General features: G+C 44.4%; 2 protein-coding genes across 6 annotated transcripts in view; one reads left to right on the top strand and one right to left on the bottom strand.

Moving 5' to 3' along the window:
- Positions 1-127: 127 nt before the first annotated feature.
- Positions 128-25,774, top strand: CIMIP5 (ciliary microtubule inner protein 5). Of its 2 annotated transcripts, XR_011031332.1 has the most exons (4): positions 128-553; positions 8,709-8,748; positions 13,486-13,782; positions 25,642-25,774. XR_011031332.1 is itself a non-coding variant. In XM_068280300.1 (3 exons), the coding sequence occupies exons 1-3, from the start codon at positions 312-314 to the stop codon at positions 13,675-13,677; spliced, it is 474 nt and encodes a 157-aa protein (XP_068136401.1). In that variant the 5' UTR covers positions 128-311; the 3' UTR covers positions 13,678-15,126. The 2 variants fall into 2 exon arrangements, 1 of the variants encoding a protein (XP_068136401.1); XM_068280300.1 differs by lacking the exon at positions 25,642-25,774 and having other exon boundaries at positions 13,486-15,126.
- LOC137571335 (keratinocyte-associated protein 3-like) overlaps positions 19,223-26,889 on the bottom strand; it is a 23,697-nt gene continuing 16,030 nt past the window's right edge. For 3 of the 4 annotated variants that reach the window (XM_068280295.1, XM_068280298.1, XM_068280299.1), the window contains exons 5-7: positions 25,754-25,888; positions 22,377-22,473; positions 19,223-20,952 (exon numbers count right to left, since the gene is read on the bottom strand). In XM_068280295.1, coding sequence (XP_068136396.1) covers positions 22,390-22,473; positions 25,754-25,888 — 219 coding nt within the window. In that variant the 3' untranslated portion in view covers positions 19,223-20,952; positions 22,377-22,389. The remainder of the gene's footprint in view (positions 20,953-22,376; positions 22,474-25,753; positions 25,889-26,889) is intronic. The other variant, XM_068280296.1, reaches the window with a different exon arrangement.

The following is a 26,889-nucleotide window of genomic DNA, read 5'->3' as shown; positions in this document are numbered from 1 at the left end:
CATATGTTGTAAAGTAATTCATGCAAGTCTTGGCTGCTTAACTCCTTTGTTCTGCAGAGCATTCATGATCCCGGCAGCAGATCTGGTCGCCCTGGCTACAGTAAACAGACTAGGTAAGTCTGTAGACTTCTCTCTGCTATTTACTTCCCTGGCTTCCTCAGCAACACAGAGAGATTCAGGGATCGTTATGTAAGAGCTCGCCAATTAAACGACACAGAGGAGGAAAAGCCTTGAAAGCCAACAATATTTCATCATTATAACTGGAGCTGTGACATACTTCATCCCTTGTCTTGTGTCACTGAGGGCTGAGAATGGGCAGTAAACAGATTCCATTAAGAAGGGCCACCTCAGCTGGCTACAGAATGCCAGATAGGCCCACAACTAAGCTGACATCCACTTCTTCAGTGTCATTCAGCAAGGCCCATCCTGGGACAAGAAGCCTCCCGACTCTATCCGACAGGGAGAAGGAGAAGCAAGCCTGGGGAGATGCCGTCAGGCAGGACCACGTATGGAGGGAGTTTGTGGAAGCAGAAAGACGAGGAGAAAAACGATGGTGAGGCTTAAAAAAAAAAAGAAAAGAAATAAATGGTATTGGGTGTTCTGTAATAACTATGGCAAAGGGGAACATGTCTTAGAAAGCTTGAGGTCATACTCATTGGGGGGAGAGTTAACAGCCAGAGACGAATAATAATCCCATCATTTGAATAGCGTTTTTCTCCTTTTGGACTCAAGGCGCTTGAGAGCTGCAGCCACTAGGGCGCGCTCAATAGGCTACCCTGCAGTGTTTTTGAATATTGCCTAAGAACTCCTTACTGAATGCTGGATTGCTAAATAGGAAGAGCCGAGTCTCGAACCCTGGTCGCCTGATCTCTTAACCTGTATACTATCCAGCCTCTTAATGAAATTAAAATGAGGCCTTAGGGGTAAAATACCACTTTGGATTCCTCCTGCTTGACCCTATAGGTACATATTAAAAAGCATATAACGTTATTCGTATTTACACGTTAGAAGATCTTGTAACGTGTAACTACAAATAAAGTTATATGCTTTTTAATACGTACCTATAGGGCCATGTTCTTCTGGATCTAAGTGTTTGATTACGTCCTCCCTGGTACTTTATCCTATTCGGTTACTGCTTGATTCCTCCTGCTTGCCAGGTGACTTTTTCTGCTAAGGAGAGCAGTTTGGAAAGGGTATTAGAGCAAGTGGGAACCTGGCCCCTACACAACCCCAAGCCCCAGGGACTTGCCTAGTTTGCTTGTGGATAATCTAGCTCTCATACCAACTCACAATCATTATAGAAAGGGTTCTCAATGCACTCTCATTTTGTGTGACCGATGCTTGTGTAAATCAGAATCTGAATAAACTTAACGTTAGGTGAAATAAACTGATGAGATGAGATAACAATTGTATCTATCCGTCTTTTGTTTTGTGTTGTTTTTTAGATATCTGCTCAATGGCAGTCTATAAATTGTCCCAGAGCTGAAATAAATGAACTATTGACCTTTGTTATAGATCCGCTGCGCTCAGTTGTTCTCTGCAGGAAAAAGTTATAACCCAACAAAAGTCCATGCAAAGAGAAACTCTTACTTGTATGCCTAAAAAAAACTCCAGAAACATCCTAATTATTATGTTTGGCACTGTACATACACATTAATCTCATCAAGGGGCTGATTCATAAGGGCTCGTTTCCACTATCGCGAATCCGCATGCATCCAACGCATGCGGATTCGCACATGGTATGCAAGTGAATGGGCCTGTTTCCACTGTTGCGTTGCTGATGTGCGTTTTTTTGAGCGGTGAAAAAGCTCACAAAAGAGCCAACGAATTCGCCTGAGAGTGGAATGCATGCGAATCGCATGCAATGTATTTAATAGGGAAATCGCATGCGTTTTCCCCATGCGTTTTTTGCTGCGAATTCGCATAGGTACCGATGTAAATTCACACAGGCAGTGACATGGTTAAAATCGCATATACCCTCACCTATGCGAATTCGCATGCGAATTCGCGGCAAAAAACGCACGGGGAATCGCATCCGCATGCTAATTTATCAGCGGTGGAATCCAGGCGATTCCGCACCGCAATATTTGAAACGAGCCCTAAAGCTTTTCTGTTGGATTATCTCACCTTACTTACTAATTACCTAGCTCATGATTTAGGCCCGGTTCACATTAGCGGTTGTTTGCCAAACGGACCGGATGACCTGACTGGATCCGGATCGGAACTGTACGGTTCTGATCCGGATCCGATCCGGATCCGGTCAGGTTGCATCAGGTGGTAATCAGGATGCGATCCGGATCCGTTTGGCAAAGTAACGTAAAAAAAAAAAAAAATGTTGGGGTCTGGGAGGTCAGCAGAAGGGGGACCTGTGGAATCAGGCCCTCTGCTGTTTAGCACTCACCTCCACCTCCGACATGCTGCCAACATCCTGCCAACACCTCCAGCTCGTGCTGCTCCACTCCGAAATGCTTGCCCATGTGTCCCCAGCCAATATCGCCGCAACAATCCGCATAGGAAGTGGGGTAGAACATCCGGATTTCTCAGCCAGTGTGTTGTGCGGCCTCCGGTTCCCATTTGTTTGTATTGGCCGGATGGTGCAGTCCGGCTCCGCCCCGGATACGGCTGCCGGAGGGGCCGGATGAAAAAATAGCGCATGTTGGAACGGAGGCCGGAGTCCGGATCCGGCCCGGATCCGGTCCGGCTCCGGTTCTGCAGAACGGACCCATGTGAACGGACGCATAGGCTTTAATTGCTATGCCGTGCGTCCGTTCCGTCCGTTCTGCAGGCGGTGCGGCTCCGGCACGGCGATTCCGGAGGGCCACCGCAAGTGTGAACCGGGCCTTACTGTATCTCTCCATATCGAACTTGGTAACTAATAATTTACCTCTCCTTAAATGACTCAACTCTCTCCTTGGGCTCAATCCAATTCACCATTTCCCCTAAGTTTTCTCCTCGGTGATATTTTCATATCATATAAATAAAATTCCTTATAAGCCACCAGCAAGCAAGAAAATGCTCAGAATAATTTTGACAGTTCTTTTTCACCCACTCTATGATACTTTTTGAATTGCAGAGTGCTAAAAAGTTTTTTTAAAACAAAAGATAAAAATGTATCTCCTAGGAAAAACTCAGAAGAAAAAGTGAATTGTATCAGGCCCCTTATCTCTTTATCTCATGCATTTTCTCTCCTTATTTGTTTATGTCATGAATTAGTGCTCCTTAAGGTCCGTACACACGCCGGACTGGAGGCAACGACGGGTCCATTGTTGCCTCCCGCTGGGTGGGCATTCCAACGACAGTCCGGCGTGTGTGCGCACTGTCGGCGGACTGATACAGCTGTTTCTGAGCGATCTGCCGGGCGGATCGCTCAGAAACAGCCGTATCAGTCTGCCGACAGTGCGTACACACGCCGGACTGTTGTTGGAACGCCCACCCAGCGGGAGGCAACGACGGACCCGTTGTTGCCTCCAGTCCGGCGTGTGTACGGACCTTTACAGTTAAGGTGAAGGATAAAGGTTCACATACATCAGGAGATTATGGGCACATTCGACAAAGAGACAAATGTATCTCTAGTCGAATCTGATTAGAGATAAATTTGTCTCTTTGTCGAAGCTGCCCATATACTGCAGGCCGATTCCCATCCGATTTCAGCATGAAATGTTCAGGGAATCGGCTGAGCCTGCCGCGTCCGCCCCGCCATTGCCCCCCGAATGTATAAATGTGCCCCCGATCCCCCCCTTCCCCCCGTGTGTGCATTTATACATTACCTGTCCTGTTGCAGCCTCCGCGCGGTGTCTCGTAACCTCCGGACAGTTTTCCGTACACTCCAGTGGCGCATAGCATCTGACGTCAGAGCACATTTATACATTAGGGTGCAGCGGCTGGGGTTTCGTTGCTTGTTCCGAAATTGGCCACTGTACCGCCGCAATTGGCCACCTTACCGCCGCACACCCGATCCACCAACTTTGGCCCGACAGCTTGCACCAGGCGCAATTCGACTAACGCAACCAATTTCGGCCCGAAATTGGTTGCATCCTTGATCGCACCTGCACTTGGCGGCACCGATTTTCTACCAAATCGATAATAATTGAATTGGTTGGTGGATCGGCTGCCAAAGTCACCTGATGTATGGACACCTTAAGTAAGCTTTGTAAATCATCCCCCATGCCACTTGTCACCTCCGATACACTTTAGAAGTATGGCCATTGCTGGTGTGAACCATATGAACACTTTTATCTTTTTAATATCCTATGATCTTCGCTGACAGTTCTAAATCTCGGCAAACCTCCATAATTATGTTCCACAGCCAAGTGAATAAGATCTGTTTACTATAACTCAGCTGTGTTTACCAAGACAGGTCACACTGCAGATCAGGTTTCACTGAGAAGACGTGTAATGTGCTGGTAATAGCTCAGATCTTAGCACAAATCTCAGGCGATCTCTGTAGCGTATTGAAGCCCCATACAAATGCTAAATCTGTGTCATTGGAGCGCCATTGAAGATGTCTTTATTGTCTTAATATCACTATCTGTCATGACTAGGGCCGGACTTAGCACTAAGCCCGCTGTGCACAAACCTAGATGTAATACACATACAAAACACTGCGCTAATGCAAGGGTGTAAAATGCTCGGTGGTGCGCTATCCAGTTCAAAGTGTACAATTATATATATTAAAACAGCGCACATATGGAGTCCAAAATGATTTGAGGATCAAAATTCTGCAAGTCAACTTTAATCCTTGACTCACAGTAGTGATGTATACAGTATATATCTTCTACAGTGTGTACCACCACCACACCCTCAAAATGGAACACTCACCGCAATAAATTGACCCACTGCAAGACTTGGTCAGACAGCGCCTGCAGGGACATCAAGGCCTCCCTCTGCCTATACCGATCATTACCGATCCACTCCACAAATTCAATATTGACTCCGTATCAATAGCACCTCAAACCAAACCAATAGGCCTTATGGCTTAATAACGTTAAAACAATTTATTAAAAATTATTCCAAACAACTCACATGCTTGTTTCTTTAAAAATGGCACTGAGTTTTTACGGGCTTAACCCCGATCGTGGGCCACCTGGCATACTTTCAGCGGCGCTGTCTCGCTGCACTCCGGCTCTCGCGTGCCACCCCGACCTTGCTTCCGCCTCCTGCGTTCCACGTACGCGCGTCCCGCCCGACCGGTTTCATCACATCCGGTGGTTCATCAAGGTCATGATGAGTCACCGGATGTGATGAAACGCAGGAGGCGGAAGCAAGGTCGGGGTGGCACGCGAGAGCCGGAGTGCAGCGAGACAGCGCCGCTGAAAGTATGCCAGGTGGCCCACGATCGGGGTTAAGCCCGTAAAAACTCAGTGCCATTTTTAAAGAAACAAGCATGTGAGTTGTTTGGAATAATTTTTAATAAATTGTTTTAACGTTATTACACCATGGAGCCTATTGGTTTGTTTTGAGGTGCTATTGATTTTGGACTCCATATGTGCGCTGTTTTAATATATATAATATATATAACAAACCTAGATGTGCCAGGGTGCTGAGAGACAGCTGTCACGCATTTGTGAACTTGCACATGCATGGCCGCTTCTAGATTTCTCTTGCTGCCTGAAGCAAACGTGCGCAGTTTAGTCAACCTTGTTTTCTGATTCGGCCTGGATGCTGATAGGTGTATGAAAGGTGTATGGCTGAGAGTTAATGTGTAGGTGGGTGGCTGGGGCATAACACACACTTCATCAGACCTACATGCACCGCAATCAACTGCAGGTAAACCAGAGGGCAGAATGGCACGTTGCGAGGAGGTTGGGCAAGCAAAGAGCTGTGCATATTTAATTAAGGGGCGTGACAGCACACACAGACTCACAGCAGGCAAGCTCTGTGCTCCATGAGTCAGGCAGAAACAGCAGAGCAAAGGGAGATACTTAAAATGATCAGCTGAGTGTAAAGCTGATGCTTCCCCCTACAGTCTGCTGCCCTGAATCACATGATTCAGTCTGTTTCATAGTAGGACCACCCCTGTACACATGCCCTCCTGGAGCCACAGTGACGTCACCACTTCTGGAGCATAGAGTGCTGAATGGGTGGGCTAGATGAGTATGCCCACTCATCCCTCCTGTCCAGCTCTCTATGCTCCCTCAGGTGGGGTAGGGAAGGGGGGAGAGGTGACAGCTAAACAGCCAGTACACTTGCAGTGTGGTTCAGCGGGTAGAAACGTAAATGTTGGGATTTGTGGGTTCAGCGGAAGGTGCCAGAACTTCTCTACCTATGGGCTCCCGAGATGCATAGTGGATTGCTAAACAGTAATCAAGTGCTGTTTTGTACTGTTCTTCTCAATGTGGGGTGTTGCTCCCTTGTTCACCGCTTGTTGCCCTGTCAGGTGTGCGATTAGAACAGTAATGCAGGCCCAGACAAAGTGCTACATCTAGGCCTGAGGTAAAAGTGATCTTCAGCACTGATATGAGATTTCAAAGGCATTCTGGGCTTCAGCACTACAGTGTTTATCTGATTCACTTCCACCTCTCCCCTGACTCACTGCTGTGAGTCATAATGTGTCATAATGTGAGTCATGCATGAAAAGTAATTATTATGGGATTGCATGTGGATTTCCCAGGGACATTATTTGTCTATTCAATGGGAACGTCTAGGTGTCTCTTTCTAGGAAATTAATGAATAGTAGTCTTTGCAATTAGTTGTAAGATGTTCATTCACAAATGTGCCAGCAGTGTCTGCATTGCAGCTGTCCCTTCTTATAACAAGTAATATAGAAAGATGGTAACCAAAAACAATCAGCACTAGAACGTTCATTCCATACCTCCCAACTTTTTGAGATGAGAAAGAGGGACACTTAAGCCACACCCCTGCCACACCCCTGCCACGCCCCTGCCACACCCCTATTCACGCATACCATAAAGATGTCCTAAGAAAAATATGTTGTTTTACCATTCAAACCACACTGGTCCTTTCTATCCTGGTTCATTTTCCTTCATATTAACATTTTAAAATGAGTAATATATCAATTTAAAGGATGAGAATAAAGTTTAGAGTCAAACACATTTTTTAATTGAGAAATATATATATTTACATAGAAAGAGAGACAAAGTCCTGAAAGAGGGACAAATGAGGAGGAGAGAGGGACAGGGCTCCCAAAGAGGGACTGTCCCTCCGAATGAGGGACAGTTGAGAGCTATGTCATCCACTAATGTCATAGCATCCGGTGTCAGTAAACTTCAGTGACCAGCCACCAATAGCAGGTAAATGAAAAGCTTACCAGCCCACAATACAAAGATAAACAAGCAGAAAATGGTTTAAAGTAACTGTCAGGCATAAAATCAACTCTTTATTTTTATCTGATAAACAAGTAATAAGGATGTTAACCAGGCAATCCAAAAGTTAAAATCACTATTACTTTTCTTGTTGATAAATTATCATTCCCCAGTTTACCTGACTCTTATTTGGTTCACACAAAATTTGGTATGCAAAAAGGAAGTTGCAGGGCATGCTGGGTTGTCCTTTTTTGCTTCTATACTTTCAGACTTAACTAATGCAGCCCGATTGGCTGAAGCCTCTTTCCCTCCTGTTTTCCCCTCCCACACTTCTGTCCCTCTCTGATTGGCCAGTATTTCTCATGATGAGACAATGCACTTTCTATAGTGAAAGGCGGGCAATCGGAGAGAGGAGACTAAGGGAGGAAATTACATCAGGATTGGCTTCAAAATAGCCACACTTAAAATGAAAAATGCTAAGAACGATTTTCTCTTTTTTTTTACTGTAGAAAAATCACTGAAATCAAAATTTGGACAGTACAATACTTATGTTATGTAAGTAGAGCAAGTATTTATCTACTTATATATGTGATTTTTTTTGACAGCTCCTCTTTAAAGGACCACTGTTGCGAAAATCTTAAAATTTAAAATATATGTAAACATATACCAGCGGCAGGCAAATTACAGCCCGCGGCGCCTGCCGACAGGCGGACGGATTTCACTCCTTCCCCCCTCCCTCCCTGTAAAATTGTGAGCGCGCAGCAGGGGATTTGAAACTCACCTCACTCACCGATGTCCCGCGTCGCGTCTCCGTAGCAACATGACGTCACATGACGCGACGTCAGGACGTGCCAGCGTATGAAGTTCATCTGGGACAAAGTATTAGGGCTCTTTCAGACGAACGGCTAAATGGCATGTTAAATGCGCCATCTAGCAGCCGATTGCAACTACTGCCGTAGTCAAGTGCCGCTCGGTTGCAAAAAAAAATGTAACTGAATGGGAGCATTCATACCACATGCGTGTCAGCAGCGGACAAGCGGTGCGGATACCACCCGGTAAAAAAGTCCCGCTGCATGTAGCGTCCAGGGCTGACTACCGCCGGCTCGGATACACATGCAGTGGTCACTGCAGGTGCTGGACACTCACCACACAAATGCAGGAGCAGGCGACAAGCAATAAAGTGCACTGCTGTCAGCCATTCATGTAAAAGAGCTCCTAGTAACAGGTGGGGTTTTAAAAGGTTAGGAGGTGGAACTAGTACTGCAAGTGAGTACCCCAATCATCTGATTATTGGTAATGCGGGATGTACAGTGTGCAATTTGTATTGCAGTTTACATTTTTTATTTGCCTTGATCACAGGAAATAAATGATTAAAAAACCATCCAAAAATTCCACTTATACTCAGCATTCAAAGTAAGATGACAGGTTTTCTTTTATTACTTCTAGGCATGAAAATTGGAGTTTCCTAAAAGAATACGATTCACTGGTAAGATATGAATAAATCTGCAATCTGTGCTAAATGCATTTCCAGCAATATCCATCCATTGATAATCAGTAATAAATTACATGTATCAAAGCAAAGTATTAGTACTAGAAGGCCATGGAATACAAGTCAATAAAAATATCACTCCAGTCAATATTTTGTTTCTATTGACTTTCATTATGTGCATTTTTGAAGATTATGCAACAAAACCAGCGTTTTGGAAAACCCACGCATCAAAAACGCATGTGCGTTTTTGATATGAGTTTGTTCCTGCAGGCCATAGACATTAGCGGTAAAAACGCCAACGTTTTCCGCGACGCTAGTGTTTCTGCTATGTTTGCACCTAGCCGAAGGCTAAGAATGGTTAGCAGGCATTCAAGGTATGTCAGAGGCCCACTGAGCATGCAGCTGTGATAGCAGGAGAGTTAAAGTGTACCTGAGATGAAAGAAGTCTCAGGTTTTATACTTACCTGGGGCTTCCTCCAGCCCCGTTGAGGCCGATCAGTCCCTTGCCATTTCCCTGGGCTGTTCCTGTGTCCTGCTGGAGGTAAGTATATAACCTGGCACTGCTTTCACTTCAGGTTTCCTTTAATCCTGGTGTACACTTTAATTTATGATTGCCCAATCACTGGCCACCCCCATGTAATATGAGGGTTTACCTACGCAATCTGCTCATAGTATTCAATATCTGTTGACCCCCATACTACATGGAGGTGGTAAATTTAGTAAGTGATTTGCCTATTATAATTTAAAGTGTGCATCAGGCTAATATTCTAGTACAACAAAGCTGCATACACATGTCCAATTTTATTTGGTCAATTTTATCTCTTCCATGTAGTATGAGAGCTTACTTACACAATCTGTTCATAGTATTCAAAATCTGTTGGACCATTATTGTTGGAGATGTAAATTGATTGTGGGAACGTACATTATACTCATATCTGGTGGTCCTGCCCTAGACTGATGACGATTTGGGCAGATCTTAAGACTTTGTTATAAAAAAATAAAAAAATAATGCACGAATCAACATCCTTGTGGCCCTTTTTGGAATTAGAAAAAAGAAATAGAAATGTAAAGACAATGAATGAATAATGATTGGAACCGTAGCTGCGAGGAAACCAATAGGGGCACACCGGCTTAGTGAAAAAGCACCTTCATTCCAGAAATGGTATGACAATATGAACCTTTTCTTTCCAAATGAAAAGCTGACATGGCATGATATTCCAATATAGAAAATGATTCCACTGTTATAGGACTATTGGGTGCATCTTATTAAAGAGACCCTGTAACGAAAAAAAAACCCTCTTGGGGATACTTGCCTCGGGAGGGGGAAGCCTCAGGGTCCCAATAAGGCTTCCCCGTCCTCTGCAGCTTTTAGGAATCCAGCGCTGGCTCCCCCATAAGTCTCTGAACGAGGCTTGACAAGGGAACGCAAGCGTGAGTAATATTTACCTCTCCGCGGTCCTGCGCAGGTGCACTAGCGGCTCTTCATTCAGGTAAGGTGGAAATAGCCGAACCTGATCGTATCCGCTCTACTGCACAGACGCAAAGGACTCACGCCTGCACAGTAGAGCGGATACGATCGGGTTCAGCTATTTCCACCTTAACCCGATTGAAGAGCTGCTAGTGAACCTGCGCAGGATCGCGGTAGGTAAATATCTGCGTCGACACTGTTCGGGGGCTGCTGCACAGGATTGCTGGGACACCAGAGGAAGCCTCGAGGTAAGTATCCCCCAGAGGGGTTTTCTTTCATTACAGATTTTCTTTAAAGTGTAACTGTCGTGCATAAAATCAATTCATTTTTATCTGGTAAACAAGTAATACGGATGCTAACCAGGCAATACAAAAGTTAAAATCTCTATTACTTTTCTTGTTTATAAATGATCATTCCCCAGTTTGCCTGACTCTTATTTGGTAAGTTGCCGCACAAAGGAAGTTTGGGTTGTCTTTTTTGCTTCTTTATTTCCCCTCAGACTTAACTAATGTACAGAAGCAAAAATGGACAACGTACCAAATAAGAGTCAGGTAAACTGGGGAATGATCATTTATAAACAAGAAAAGTAACAGAGCTTTTAACTTTTGAATTGCCCGATTAGCACCCTTATTACTTGTTTACCAGATAAAAATAAAGAATTGATTTTTGATTTTATGCCCGACAGTTACACTTTAAAGATAAGCTTCCTTGTCCCCTCCCTATCCCCAGGGAACAATTACCTAATAAATAGCTACTTAGGCTAAAATGTGTATATATATTTTTCAAAATTAACTTTGGTCTGTAAGGCTTCTTGCACACAAGGACGTTACAGGCGCACGTTAGTGCAGCCTGTAACGCTCCCCCAACGCACAGCAATGTAACACAAGTGGGCTGTTCACACTGCCCACGCTGCGTTACATTGTAACGCAGCAAAGTGCTGCATGCTGTGCGTTCTAGGCGGCTATGCTGCGTTAGACTGTTTGCACATGCTCAGTCATGTTGGGGAGGAGGGGAGAGCGGCCGGGCACATGGCTAATTAATATTCACTGCACTCAGTGACGTGCACTGTTTACTTCCTGGAGCGGCCGCTCTGTGCGGCGGTTGGCCACGTGATGCCGCATGCGTCCAAGAGTACGCATCACGGACGCCAGAGTGAGCTGCACAACGCGGCTCACTCCGACGTCCACACCAGAGAGCACCAGGCGTTGCGTTAGGGGCATGTTATGCACGCAGCGTCCTGGTGTGTAACTAGCCTAAGAGCTTGAATGAATGACACGAAGAATGAACATCTCTGCTTTGTAACAGAGCAGGATATCAAAATGCACTACCAAATGTGTACAACGTGTGTATAAAAAAGTATGCAGTAATGTGCACACTATTATAGAGTGCACATTATTTAATTTTTATAGCATGAAGATTTCTATAACATGCAGAGTGCAAGTTAGTTTATGGTCATGTGTCGCACCGTCACACAGAATGCATAGTAGTGTGAACTTAGCCTTAGTGTTATCTTATAACTTTTGGTTTGTTTCACTTGGAGCAATTTCTTTTTTACTGTTCAAACATTTTTATTGATTTTAAACAATTCAAAGCATAAAGCAGGCAGTAGTCATACACTTAATGCTTGGTCTTGTCAATAAAGAAGCAGTATTACACAACACTGCAAACTACAAGAACATCACATTTGCCAAAGTAAACAATGTATTCAAACAACTTCATTATGATCCAATGTCTGGTTATAATTGGATGACTATTCACTCATTTTCTTGTTTCCTTTCGGCTAGACACTCGGTGAACCATAATGCCTTACAGCCAGTTAAGGTGGCCATACATCAGGCGGTCAATAGACCATTCAATTTGATTATTAGAAGAATATGAAAATAGGTGCCGCCAAGGCATGCCCAAATGACGATGTGGCCAATTTTGGTCCAAAATTGCTTGCATGTGTCGATCGGACGTGCTGCAAGATGTAAGGCTGAAATACTTGACCGGATGCATGTGTAGTAGAAAAGGCGTGTGATATTGGAATGAGCAACGAATGCAACGGAACCCCCTATGCTGTCCCCCCTAATGTAAAATGTGCCCCCAATGCAGTATACGTTACCTGTCCATGTCCACCACTGGCTCCGGGCTCTTCATACACGCACCCAGGGGCGTAACTAAAAATCACTGGGCCCCCCTGCAAAAATTTGGATGTACCCCCCGCCCCCAGGGGCCCGCTCAAGGCCGTTTTGGGTGCAGGAGGGGTCAGAGCATAAGGGGAGAGCATGGCCACCTACATCGGTGGAGAGGCGCCCCCTCAGCACTCCCCCTCCAGCATTAAATAGGTGGCAGCAGCGGCGGGCAGGAACACAGGCATACCTCTGTGTTCCACTGCGGAGGGCCGATCTCTAAGTGCCACTCGCTACTTCCTGATAAACAGGAAGTAACGTCAGACGCTTCGAGAGCGGAACCTGTGGCAGTGGAATGCATGGAGGTATGTCAGTGTTCCTGCCCACCGCTGCTGCCACATATTAATGCTGGAGGGAGAGTACTGAGGGGAGAGCCCGAGGTGAGGGAGTGACGGGTGCAGGGGCTGCAGCCCGAGGTGAGGAAGAAGGGGGGCAGGTTTCAGGGGCTGCAGCCCGAGGTGAGGAAGGGGGGGGGGGGGGGGAGTGGCGGTTGCAGGGGCTGCAGCTCCTATTGTTACACCACTGCCCATGTGATTGCCAGCATAATATGGACGCTTGTGACTTCACACAAGCGCCCTCATATTCGCTGATGACCAGGTGGGGAGCGTGTACGAGAACGGAGCACAGAGCCAGCGGCAAACACGGAGAGGTTAAGTATACTGCACGGGGGGGGGGGTGTCTGAAGGGGCACGTTGGGGAAGCACAATTTACATTAGGGGGACGACATGGGAGACTGCAGATGCAGCATCACAAGGCCAATTCCCGAGAGGTTTTATGCTGAAATTGGTTCGGGAGCCGGCCTGCCGTGTATGGGCAGCCAACAGAACTCACTCCCCTTGGTCAAGCTTGCCCATACATAGTCTAATGTATGGGCACCTTTAGTCCCATGAGCCCTTCCTCCTGTGGTGTGTGGGGGGGGGGGGGGGGGGGGGAGCTTACTCAAGTAATAGCTAGCAAATTATGTCAATTAAAATAAAGGGTGTAAGGGAGTGTAGTACAGTTAAATTAGGTATTCATCAACGTCTTTTGCTTCTATTTATTTAACCCCATTCCTCAGCATCCTGGCTGATAGTATTCTGTTTCCTGCTCTGTTAGGGTAATGAAAAGGAAGAGGTAACGCTCCCCGAACAAGTGCCGGTGTTCTCAGACCAGGTGCCCAACACCACCAATGAGATTATTGGCAGCAGGATAGAGACAGAGCTGGGAAAGAGCCTCGTGCGCATGGACTTCTTCCTGACCAGCGGCAACCAGAAGAAGAAGCTGGGAGTGGAGCTCCTGCCATGCTAACCACAACCAGTCACCTCAAACCAGACTGACCCACCTATCCACAGACTGATATACCTCAGCTGGAGATTATTTTCTACACAAGCCTTTTGGAAGACAAAGAAATAGGTATTGCTTTTTCATTTAAAGTGATATTCCACTTTTCTAAAGGAAAGAGCAAACATTTCCACCAGGTCATCTTCCCTCATTCTTATGAGCATATAAGAAAAGCCCACAGGAGTTAGAAGACCAAACACCTATTCTGCTTCAATGATGATATGCTGGGGCTTCTATCTGGGTCTATATCAGCTTCTGGAGGTGGGGCTACCATGTCCTTACAGCTCTATGGCCTGGTGCACAAGAAACAGGTCATGTTGCCATGCGCAGGTGGCGCTCAGCAATTCTACTGGTACCAATGCCTGTTGCTGCTCCCCTGGGCTTACGTGCTGGTAAAATAGCTGTGCGCTGCCTGCTTGTGTCAAGTTTACCAGCCTTCAGCACATCTGGCTCCATATGTGGTAGCTCTGTGGACCACTGCACAGACATTGGGAACTTCTCTGGAAGCCTAAAAGATATGGAGTGACTGTTTAATGTATCACTAAACATCTGTGAGATGCATGTTCAGCTGACCAACAAAGCCCACACCATTACTTACTCACTTGTGAGCAGGGCTGTGGAGTTGGAGTAGGGGAAAGTTTGGGTACCTGGAGTCGGCAGTTTCATAAACTGAGGAGTTTTAGTCATATGATTTTTGTACCCACTGCATAGCCCTGACTGGGCCGTGTAGTCGGAGTCAGAGTAATTTTGGGTACCTGGAGTCGGAGTCAGGAGTTTCATAAACTAAGTCATGGTATGATTTTTGTACCCACTCCATAGCCCTGCTTGTAAGGCCACACCTTAAATACAGAGCATAGTCCAGGCCAGGCCAGAACACAAGGAGAGGAGATTTAGAGAAAGTTCAGAGGCCAGCGATGAATGAGAACACCAACTTCAAGTATGAATTTGAGGTGACTGTGTATATAACATTTTAGATAACATTATATTTATAGAGTCTGCAAATAAATGTATTTATGCAATGGATAGTGAGATTAGCCAAAGCAAATGAACTGAGCGCTGGTTATTTTGGCACTGGTACCAAACAATTTTTACTTAGACTTTATAGTGCTCCTAGGAATTGATACAGTTTTTGGCGTTCTGTATCCATCTCCTAACTGGTCTACAAGCATTCTTGAGATACTTTGATGGTGCCTTGCCAGCTGCTTGAGCTAAACTAATAAAAAAAAAAAAAAACACCACTATAATTGATAGCAGGTAGAAATGAATTAGCCTAGTTTGCAATGAAGAAAGTGATTAGTTACACCTGACTGAGTTTTCAATTATTTCTAGAAGGTGGAGATGCAGCTCAGTGACTTTTTTTAACTGTTGTATTATATCTAATAACTATGCTGTTATATTTAAGTAAATAAATTAAATTTTTTGGGTGCAATTCTTAATTTCAGGACGCAAAGCTGAAAAATGCATATTTTAAAGGTTTTTCCCTGTACTCACAATGAAAAATATACTTCAAAGTATTTTACCTACAAAAAATAAAATATTTGCCTCACATATCTACCAGAATTGAAGCCAATGTATCAATTAGGAACTGGAGTTTAGCTACATTATAAGATAGTGAAATTGATGCACTAAAGACAAAAGTCATCACTTGCCTATACAGTTGGAGTGCCCATGTACGAGCCATACACCCGACAAAGCTAGAAAGTTAGGAGAGGATGTACTATATCCTATTAACTTTTTTTCTGAGATTTTTCAAACTCCACAATACCTTTTTTTTTTTTTTTTAAGCTCCCACAAAGCAAGAAAATTCCGTGCTCAAATTATTTTGATATTACCTTTTTAGTACTTACAATTCTAAGCACTAGCAATTTTTTTTTTAACTAGGATGAAAGAAAAAAAAACAACAACTCAGGAGTAATGTGAATAGTAAAGGGCCCATACTGTTTGGAAATAGAGTAAGGGTAGTTTAGCTTTCACACTTATTGTACCTCAGACCGAGTAAAGAATTTATACTTCAAGCCCATTTCCATTACATGCTGTGCGATGTGGCTATATAGCCGCAGTGCACCACAGGTGTCCTGAAACCAATGGACGGCAATGGAACAGTTTCCACTGCAGGCAGGTTATTCAGATCGATCCGAGAATCAGCAGCATGCTGGAGATTCTCATGCGGCCACATCCGCCTATCTCCTCTATTCACTTCCGCATTGGGAGATGCACAAGTGACGCAAATCCAATGCGAAGGCAAACACGAATTGATGCAATTTGGCAAGGTAGCCTTGCATCACTTTAAAAGGGCTCAAACCCACTAGAGAGATTTTCTGAGCATTTAGGGAACGATTCAAACCACTAGCAATTTCCCTAAATGGTCAGCTAATGTTAATGGGTGGGCCAAATGCCACTAGAGCAATTGCCAAATCGCAAAACATGCAGCATTTTCACATCTAGCATTAGCATTTCTGCAAAGTATATAAACGCTGGTGTAATCAAAAACTGCACAGAGCGCTTTTGCTAGCATTTTGAAAATGACTGCACGCTAATAAAATTGAAAGGACCAATCAGAATTTAAACCGCTAATCGCTATACAATCGTTGTCAAAAGCTGACACTTTTTCAAAATGATACCACAATTGCTCATGAAGTCTTACAAACCGCTCATACAAAACGCTAGCGATTTGTAGTGGGTTCCAGGCCTTATAATGGAAACAGGCCCTTACCTGGGGCTTCCTTCAGCCCCATCAACTCTGTTGCCCCTCTCCCCAGTGGCTCAGTTCCTCTGTAACAGACCCCAGTAATAGGGCTTCAGTCACACCACTCTGAACTTCTTTACTCCATCTCAGGTTTCCTTTAAACACCTGAAGTGAGAAGTATATGGAGGTTGCCATATTTATTTCCTTTTAAACAATACCAGTTGCCTGGCAGCTCTGCTGATCTATTTGGCTGCAGTGGTGTCTGAATCACACCAGAAACAAGCATGCAGCTAATCTTGTCAGATATGACAATCATGTCAGAAACACCTGATCTGCTACATGCTTGTTCAGGGCGTATTGCTAAACATACTAGAGACAGAGGAGCAGCAAGGCAGCCAGACAACTGGGATTGCCCATTGGGAAATATGGCAGCCTCCATATCCCTCTCGCTTCAGTGGTCCTTTACACCTCGTACATGCGCTAGATGGTTCTTGGCCAATGCAGCTAAGAAATGAATGGCCTCGGCGTTTCGACAATTGATCTGGCTCGGCCGATAGCATGTCAAGGGTATGGTTATCCCAGGGATTGCCATGCAACGGTCTTCGTGTAGATGAGGCACTAGGGTTAAGAGTTGGGGGAAGTTTGTAGTAAAAAAAAAAAAAAAAAAAAAAGGGTTCAGCAAACAGCACTCAAGGCTCCAGACTCCATTCAAGTCAGTCAATGGGAAGTGAAATAGATCGCCAAGTACTAGTAGGTGATAAATTTTTTTTTCGCTAGTTAAAAAGGGAACCTTAACTGTAGATAGGGAAAAAAAAAAAAAAAAAAAAAAGTTTCACTTACCTGGGGCTTTCCCAAGCCCCCTGCAGCCAGCCTGTGCCCTCCGGTCCCCCGCTGCGGCTTAGCTTCATTTTTGGCGACTGCCAGTCGGCTCCCGGCAACGCGTCCTATTGTTCGCCTTCCCCGCTGTGAAGCAAGTCATGCAAGCGTACTTTGCCTGCACAGGATGCGCTTCACAGCGGGAAAGGGAGCCGACTGGCAGTCGCCGAAAACGAAACTAGGTCGCAGCGGGGGACCCGGTGACACTTAAAGGAGCTGCGAGGGCACAGGATGGCTGCAGGGGGCTTGGGAAAGCCCCAAGTGAAACTTTTTTCCTATCTACAGTTAAGGTTCACTTTAAGTCAGAAGTAAGGCACCCTTTTTTGTGAATTTTGATTTTTTGCAGGAACTACCGACTTTTACCGCATTTTTTACGCATGCGGATAATTCATGCGTAAAATTTTACACATGCTGTAAATGTTCATGCAAGCGATTTTGTGCATGTCAAGATGGTCTCATTTCAATCGGGAATTTACCGCAAGTGCATTTCCGCATGCGGAAAATGATTGTGAATAGAACCCATTGTATATTTATAGACATTTGCTGGGACCTGAGGGCTGGGTTTACTATAACAAGATTCTACTGTACTAGCAAAGGAATTAATTATCTATGCTGGAGTTTAAAACCTTAACACTACACAGAAGAAAAGCTTGCATTTTCTTTTACACTTTAGCTTCTGTCATAGACTATGAGCCAAAGTCTGTAATAAAACTGCAGGCAACTGTACCAGAAGTCTACATGACATCTGACAAAAATATAAAAAAAAAAAAAAAAAAAAAAAAAGGAGGAAAAGGGCAAATCATTCTGGATTTTGTGCACAGTACAAAGCTTGCAATAGGATCAAATAAGCATTCCATATCCAAGTTGCATATGCTTTGCATGAAAAGCAGAGTTATTACCTTATTGGTCATTGAGATGCAAATAATTCCAAGTTGATGCAAGTTTAGGCAACTACAAAATGGGCCAATCAAATCTTGTCAAGGTGGAGAAGATTGAGTGTAGCAGTGCACTACAGCAACCACATGATTAAATGAACCCTCTCTGCCAATGTCTGCTCTTTCCTTGCGTACACACAGACCTATCCTCGGTCCTCTAGGCTGGTTTCACACCAGGACGTTGTGTTAGAGGGGGCGTTAAGGTCGCATAACGTGCCCCTAACGCAACGCCTGGTGGTGTTGGAGCAGGACGCTACCAAGAGCCGCGTTACAAGCAGCTCTTGGTGCGCCTGCTCTTGCAGTCACTGCGGAGACCACGTGAGTGGAGCTCTCCGCATCACGTGGTCCCACCGGCCAATCGACGCACAGAGCGGCTGCTCCAGGAAGTAAACACTGCACGTCACAACGTGCAGTGAAAATTAGCCATGTGCCTGGCCGCTCTCCGCTCCTCCCCAACGTTACTGAGCATGTGCAAGCAGTCTAACGCGGCTCTGCCGCTTAGAAAGTACTGCATGCAGTACGTTGTCTGGTGGCGCAGCGTTACTATGTAACGCAACGTGGGCACTGTGAACAGCTTATTGATTTTTCATTACTGTGAGTTGGGCTGCGTTACAGGCTGCTCTAATGTGCGCCTGTAACGTCCCACTGTGAAACCAGCCTTATTCTTAAAAAGAGTATAAGGAAATACTGAGAATACCCTATGAGGAGATGGACTAGTCCAAAACCTGAGATCTCTTCTAGCTACTGTAAGTGAAAGCAACATATCAAGTTTTACTCTGGGAGAAATGTACCTCATATGCATGTATTAAATTTTACAATTCTTTTGAGACAGTGGTGGAGCCCCTAATCAGCTATGCCCTGCCACGTGTCATCCAGCAGCAGTGCATAGTTTGACCAGCAAGGGGCGCTTAAATTCTCCCAGCTGTATCCTAATCACTTCCGTGGATTCATTTATTACTGGTTGCTTTTTGAAGAAATGAACAAGAAGCCAAGTATAAAAGCAATAGATATTGGTAAACATTTATTTTTTCCAGAAATAAACAGCAGTCTACATAAAACAGCAGATTCATTATGCAGCAGTAATGTTTTAATTTAGTATAAAAAAATATTTAAAAATGAAAACTAAAAAAAAAGCCACAGTAACCCCTGGACATGGGAGGAGAGACAGTCATGGCACATCAAGTAGTTTGAAAGGGTTAGTGTACTTCTATGCAAGTCTGCTTAAAGTAATGGTAGATTATGGACTAGAGCCTTATTTGTATTACTAGTTTTGCTCATCACTATAGCAGCATTAGTAGCTGGCATCCTGCACACTGTGTCTGCAAAGATGCTGTCAGCACTCCAGTGGGAGGCAAATGAGCATTGAGAGGTAAATTTACAAATGTAGACTCCGTTGTTTCAAAATACATTTCACAGGCAGGAATCGGCACACAGCAGCTAATCTACTATCACTATGAAGTACAAATACAGATGGCCCAGCAAGCTCGTGGTGAACCAAGACTCCTAGGAATGTACAGTGTGCTAAAAAAAAGGACCAAAGAAAGTCCTACACACACCTAGGAGTTCTGGTTCACCATGAGCTTCCTGGGCAATCTGTAGAGTACAGTGTAAGCCTTTAGGGAAAGATGGCTGTGGCAGGAAGAACAGGATATGGGAGCTGGAGACTGATCAGTGGTTCTGCAATTCTTGTTCCACCTCGGCACGGAGGCTTTCTGGAGCAACAGTCATGTGAACTTCACCATCATCTGAGACATTGTGGCAGTTTTAAGATACCGTCCTTTCAAAAGTTGAGGGGTGCACATTATACAGTATGTTACATGTAAAGGAAGGGGAGGATACAGAGCACAGCTGTGATGAGCGAGGAGACCCCCTGGAATCTGCTACTGGAATTCTTGAGGTGATAAGCAGTGAGTAGGTAGAGGGAGGAGTACCTTAAAGAATACCGAAGTGACATGTGACATGATGAGATGTGTATGTACAGTGCCTAGCACACAAAACTGTGCCGTGTTCCCTTTATTCTTTCTCTGCCTGAAAGAGTTAAATATCAGGTATGTAAGTGGCTGACTCAGACAGGAAGTGACTACAGTGTGACCCTCACTGATAAGAAATTCCCTTTTTTATCTCTTTTTTTGCTTTCAGAGGCCATTTTCTGCTAGGAAAGTGTTTTATAGTTGGAATTTCCTATCAGCGAGGGTCACACTGTTGTCACTTCTGAGTCAGGACTGAGTCAGCCACTTACATACCTGATATTTAACGCTTTCAGGCAGAGAAAGAAAAAAAAAAAAAAGGGAACACAGCATAGTTATTTGTGCGCTAGGCACTGTACATACACATGTCTAATGTCCCATGTCACTTCGGGTATCCTTTAAGATTGTGCCCATTATGCAGTACCTGTGACAATCCCCCGATGAGCAGTGTGGATTGATACGGGAAGACATACCAACAGCCAACAAGCAGATACCAATAGAAGCAGTGAGGGTTGTAGAATCTACTGAATGGCCAGCAGAGGACACTCTTAAGACCTGGGTCCACTAGGAATTGCAAAATGCAATTGCTAACGACTTTCCCAGGATGTCCTTTGGGGCAGCAGAGTACACAAACACTTTTTAAACGGGCAATGGTGCCATTGTAGCTGGTATAAAGGGTAGTATGAGAGGCCACAGATATCCAGATCCTGGCTCGGCGTCCCAGTGGAGAGGAGGCTTGTGGCGGAGTGTCTCTACAGCGCTCACATTCTTCACACTGCTGGAAGAAGAAGAGGGGACAAGTGGAAGTTACACATTAACTTCAGGGAAGATGTGAAAGAAGTGTTCTAACTGCTAATAGATGAGTCATTCTATCTCGCTACAAAGCACAGCACCCCACGCATAACTAAAATACCTTGTTCCAGCTCTGTAACATCCTCTGCATCTCACTACTCAGCAGAAAAGGCATGAGAAGCAGTCATTTCCCTTTACCTTGCCTGCCAGGCTGATCTTTTACCTTGAGGCTCACAAAGAACAAGCAAGCTAGTATGATAATTACAGCAACATTTAGGTCATGGCAGGGCACTACACAATACTAATAATAGCCAGAAGGTACAAAAAGTCATTAACCCAATCATGACCATGCATTCAAACACATATGCTGGTACAATAGGTCTGTACTTGGCAATAGAGACACACACAGCAATAGAGACACACACACACACACACACACACACACACACACACTTCTCTTGAGCAGAGTAGCATCGTTAAAGGACTACTATTGTGGAAACATGTAAAATAAAAAAAAAAAACGTATATAATGCAAATTTGTCCCAGAATAAAATGAGCTATAAATATTACTCCTATGTTGCTGTCACTTACAGAAAGCAGTAAAGGTCTGACAGATCTTGATTAATCCCATCTCCTCATGCGGGATTCTCAAACATTCCTAGATTCTTTACAAAACCCACCTCCTTAAAAGGATCTGTAGAAAGATGCAGGCTGGTTTCCCAAATAGACTGCACATTTTGAAAGTTGTACTGAGCAACAGCAACATTGTATAAAACGTACATTTGTCCCAGAGTAAATTGAGCATTTTCTCCCCATTAAAACTTTTCACGCTAGTGGCCCTTTAAAAAACAGCACAGTAATCATCTCCCACTCACGAAGAACAACCATATGACACGACAGGAGCCCCACACAGTATGCATAGTTATGATCTATGAGACAGAGTATTCTCAGTTGATGCCAGTTTTATGCAGCAGCTGCATTTGAGAGGTCCATTTCCAACAGGGCTGTGGAGTCGGAGCAATTTTGGGCACCCAGAGTCAGAGTCGTGGTTTCATAAACTGAGGAGTCGGGGGTCGGGTGATTTTTGTACAAAATCCACAGCCCTGTTAAATATTAGACTAAGGAGTCGGAGCCAATTTGGTGAGTCGGAGTTTCATAAACTGAGGAGTCAGAAGATTTTTGTACTGACTCCACAGCGCCGATTTCCAAGCTGCATAAAAGACTTCAAAACATTAGCATACAATTAGCATCAACTCAGAATTAGCATCTCACTGCATCCCCAATTACAGCCACTCAGAAAGGAAGCTCTACACCCTTAAGACAGACTTTTCATAGTTGACGGTAACATCCCTCCAAACCTTTGGTTTGCTTCTGGCAGCGTGTTTGGAAGGTGTGGACATGGCAGCTCACCTCAGTGCAATACTCAGGCATGGGCCTCGATCAGCTGGTGAGTTTCTGGTCTGGACGCATCCTCCAGTCTCTCCCTCTCTGCCTCCTCCTCCTGCAGCTGAAACACAATGGAGCACATAAGCAACTGAAGATACAAGCTCCTCAAGCAGACCCCCATTCCTTGCTACTCCCTTCTGGGATAAAAGGAAGTCAGACTGAAAATGCATAACAGCAATCAGCCCATCTATAGATGACATTTTAAAATAGACCTGAACTGAGCATATGTCTGTTTTCAACAATACCAGTTGCCTGGAAGTTCAGCTGATTTTTGGCTGTAGTGGCATCTGGATCACACACACCTGAAACAAGCAAGCAGCCAGACACACCCCTCATCACCATGCCTAAAGTCTGATACACTTACAATTTTGATTTAGCCAATTTTACCAACTCCATGTAGGTCCGATTGGCCAATTAAAACTGAAGAATGTATCAGGCTTAAAGAGAACCCGAGGTGGGGTTCTAACAATGACATCTGCACACAGAGGCTGGGTCTGCTTATACTGCCCAGCCTCTGTTGCTATCCCAATCCCCCCTAAGTTCCCCCTGCGCTCTGCTATGCCCCTGAAATCACAGCCACGCTGTCAACACGCAGCGTGTCATAGAGGGCTGTATTTACCTATGTAGTGTCAGTCTCACTGCTCCCCCGCCTCCTGCATAGCTCCGGTCCCCGCCTGCATCCCTTCCCTCCCAGCTGATTGGAGGGAAGGGACGCAGGCGGAACCGGAGCTATGTAGGAGGCGGGGCTAGCGGCGAGAGTGACATTACATAGGTTAACACAACCCGCTGCGTGTCGATTTATGGGGCATAGCAGAGCGCAGTGGGAACATGGGGGGGGGGGGGGGGGAATTGAGATAGCAACAAAGGCTGGGCAGTATGTGCAGATATTGTTAGAACACCACCTCAGGTTCTCTTTAAAGAGAGACACTGAAGCGAAAAAAAAATGATGATATTATGATTTGTATGTGTAGCACAGCTAAGAAATAAAACATTAAGATCAGATACATCCGTCTAATGGTTTCCAGTACAGGAAGAGTTGAGAAACTCCAGTTATCTCTATGCAAAAAAGCAATTAAGCTCTACGACTTTCAAAGTCGTGGAGATGGCTGTTATGTGACTTATTATCTCAACTGTTCCTGGACTATTTACTTTTCCTCTGCTAGAGGAGAGGTCATTACTTCAGACTGCTCTGAAAGACTCATTTTGAATGCTGAGTGTTGTGTAATCTGCACATATTATAGAATGATGCAATGTTAGAAAAAAAAAAAAAAAACACTATATACCTGAAAATAAAAGTATGAGAATATTTTCTTTGCTGCTAATCTTCTAGTAATTATTCATAGTACACAACCAATTCACTATATCATATTTTTTTTCCGCTTCAGTGTCTCTTTAAGAGTATAAGAGGCAGGGGATCAGTAGGACAGCCAGACAATCTGTATTGTTTATAAGGAAATAGATCTGTAAGCCTCCATATACATCATTTCAGGCATGCTTAAAGTGGTTTGAAAATCAGCATTTCTTTGCTCTACAAAATTCCTTACAGCTTTAAACCTACTAGCACAAACAAAAATTGTAGCAGAGCAGCATTCAAACAGTTAAACACAGCACTTTGTCCTGCTATGGAAAGCCCCTTCAGCTTAAGATCCGATCTGGAGAGAACAGTAGCTTTTGTTTAAATTCATCAGTTGTTACATTGTGTGTAACAACTGAAAAGGAGCTCTCCATACGCCAAGCATACATAGTTCAGAACAGCTCACTAGAAGAAGATTTTAATATATAATAAAAAGCAGCGTGAATAAAATGCAATAGCTTTTAGAGCAGATACTTTACTTTGGGAACTTGTAAACAGACAGACAATGTTAATTGTACACAAAAGCAAATATAAGCTGTGGGGGAAAAAAATAAAAATGGAAAAAAAAAAAAAGTAGGAAATCACACTTGAGCAACTCTTGATATTTTGAGCAGAGGCGCATACCTGCAGGGCTGTGGAGTCGGTCCAAAAATCCACTGACTCCGACTCCTCAGTTTAGGATTCCACTGACTCAGACTCCTCTAATTTGCATATTACAATTTTGTTGATTAAAAGTATGTAACATGAAATTCGTCTCTTAACTGCCAACGCTTAGGAATTTTACAAGACAACTGAAGTGAGCAGGATATGTAGACTACTATATTTATTCCCTTTAGACTAAAACTAGTCCTTGGTAAGAGTACTTGTAAAAGGTACAAACCGGAACAAAGAACATCAGGCCCTAGGCAATGTAAGTGTGGGTACATGTAAGAGTGATGTGCAGGTACTCTGCAGGGGAATGAGGAGATTGTAAACAGACAACACCTCTGTGTTCAATGTGCACAGCATTCTCAGTGGATTCCCTGCAGCTCTGTGGGGAGTGCATATGTAGAGTATAGTACTACTGTGTAACAAAGTAAACCTGAGACAGATGAAATTAAAGTTTTATACATACCTGGGGCTTCCTCCAGCCGCCTTCAGGATAATCAGTCCCTTGTTGTCCTCCTCCACCACCTGGATCTTCTGCTATGAGTCCAGGTACTTGAGCCAGTCAGGCGTAGTGCGCATGCACACACTCCGCCGCCAGGAGCATACTACACCTGTGCAGCACTATTGCGCAGGTGCAGAATGTTCCTGGCTGTGGGAGCGGCATGCGCCGGACAGCGCTGACTGGCTGAATTACCAGGACTCATAGCAGAAGATCCGGGTGGTGGAGGACAGCGAGGGACTGATTAGCCTGAAGCGGGCTGGAGGAAGCCCCAGGTATGTATAAAAAAAACTTTACTTTTCATCCGTCTCAGTTACCCTTTAATTTGTAGTCACCAAACCAAATTTTAACATATCACATTATTTGATTTCATCAGCAAAGGGAGTGCATACATTTGCATAAATCAGAATCGACGCAGAATTATTTCCATCACGTTGACCATCTCTATTAGTGACACGGCTACACATCAGGCTTTATTCTTACAGCATAGATGTTATTTAGTATATATAAGAGATTCCTGTGTACACATCATATATACAGTCACAATCAGATATGTATATCTGACCTTAAAAATACAGGGACTGCTTTATTGAAGCAGCACAATTAATTTTGATTGGTTTATTTCATTTTTGTGGACTAAGCACAGCTATTACTGTATATATACATTATTTTTAATGACTATTATCTGAGAAATAGAACATTTATCATATTTTCTATTTTAATTACAGTTACAAATTCATTAGGAGTCGGAGCATTTTTTCCCGACTCCGAGCACCCAAAATTGCCCGACTCCACAGCCCTGCATACCTGTACGTCAGATTCTGAAACAGCAGCACATACCTTTTGTCTGAGGAAGGATTCCCCACATGGGCCAATACCCCTCAATATAAAGGCTATAACACAGCAACGGATAGACAGGCCAGCCTCCACCGCTGACAGGAACATGGAGGGGAACCACAGAGCCAATGTTGTGTCCTGCACAGAGAAGAATGGTCCTGAGAACACATACATAGCAACAGAGAGAGATTTCTTTTTTTTTTGGGGGGGGGGGGGGGGAGGGGGGGGGGGTAGGCAGCGTGTGCTGTGTGTGTGTGTGTGTGTGTGTGTGTGTGTGTGTGTGTGTGTGTGTGTGTGTGTGTGTGTGTGTGTGTGTGTGTGTGTGTGTGGTGTGTGTGGTGTGGTGTGTGTGGTGTGGTGTGTGTGGTGTGTGTGGTGTGGTGTGTGTGGTGTGTGTGGTGTGTGTGTGGTGTGTGTGTTAGCAGTACATAAACCCAGGTTATGACTGAAGAGGGAAAAAAAAAAAAAACCTCAAATGATGCCCACTGTCGAGGGCCAACAGATTTTAAATACTATACAGATTTTGCAAGCGGTTTCGCAGATTCCAGGTTAGCATAGCTTTCAGTGACCTTGAAGCAAACGTGATTGTGGAGAACTTGCCCAATTTCCTCAGTAGTTGAAGACTCCACCTCCAGCACTGGGAACCTCTGAACATATGACAAGAGCTTACTAATATTAGGGATGGTCAACAAGATGCAAATAGAGTGGGTGCAGGATTATGCATATTTTATATGCAATGTATGCAGCTTGAAAATGGACAAATCAAATGTTACCTCAGCAGATTATTATTATTGCATTGTAAAGCTGCATACATTTTCCATGCAAAATTGGCATACTGATGCATCTCATTGACCATCCTCATACAAGGCCTCTTTTCCACGGACTGTTGAGCTGTGAGTTCAGCAAGCAGTCAGGGCTCATTCACACTAGGGGCATTTTGGGCCCTTTTTCAAGCGCAGGCAGTTAAAACAAAAAACTCAATTTCTGTGAGAAGGTCCATTTCAGTGCGGTGTTCCGCACTGTACGTTCAGCAAAGCTGTGCCTGCACCATTTTTTGGGGGAGTTTTGCTATAATGGAGGGTATAGGAAGAGCGCTAAATTCTCACAAAACCGCTTTATGCTGCAATTGCATTCACGTT

Source organism: Hyperolius riggenbachi, chromosome 4 (genome assembly GCF_040937935.1).
Source record: "Hyperolius riggenbachi isolate aHypRig1 chromosome 4, aHypRig1.pri, whole genome shotgun sequence".
NCBI lineage: Eukaryota > Metazoa > Chordata > Amphibia > Anura > Hyperoliidae > Hyperolius > Hyperolius riggenbachi.
Note: the sequence above shows the minus strand (reverse complement) of the source record. Positions and strands in the feature narration are given on the sequence as shown.

Bases quoted from the DNA above. Each gene is read 5' to 3' on its own strand.
- CIMIP5 (XM_068280300.1), top strand. From the start codon at position 312: ATGGGCAGTAAACAGATTCCATTAAGAAGGGCCACCTCAGCTGGCTAC. The intron at 554-8,708 runs GTGAGGCTTAAA...TATTACTTCTAG, and splicing joins AGACGAGGAGAAAAACGATG to GCATGAAAATTGGAGTTTCC. The intron at 8,749-13,485 runs GTAAGATATGAA...CTGCTCTGTTAG, and splicing joins TAAAAGAATACGATTCACTG to GGTAATGAAAAGGAAGAGGT.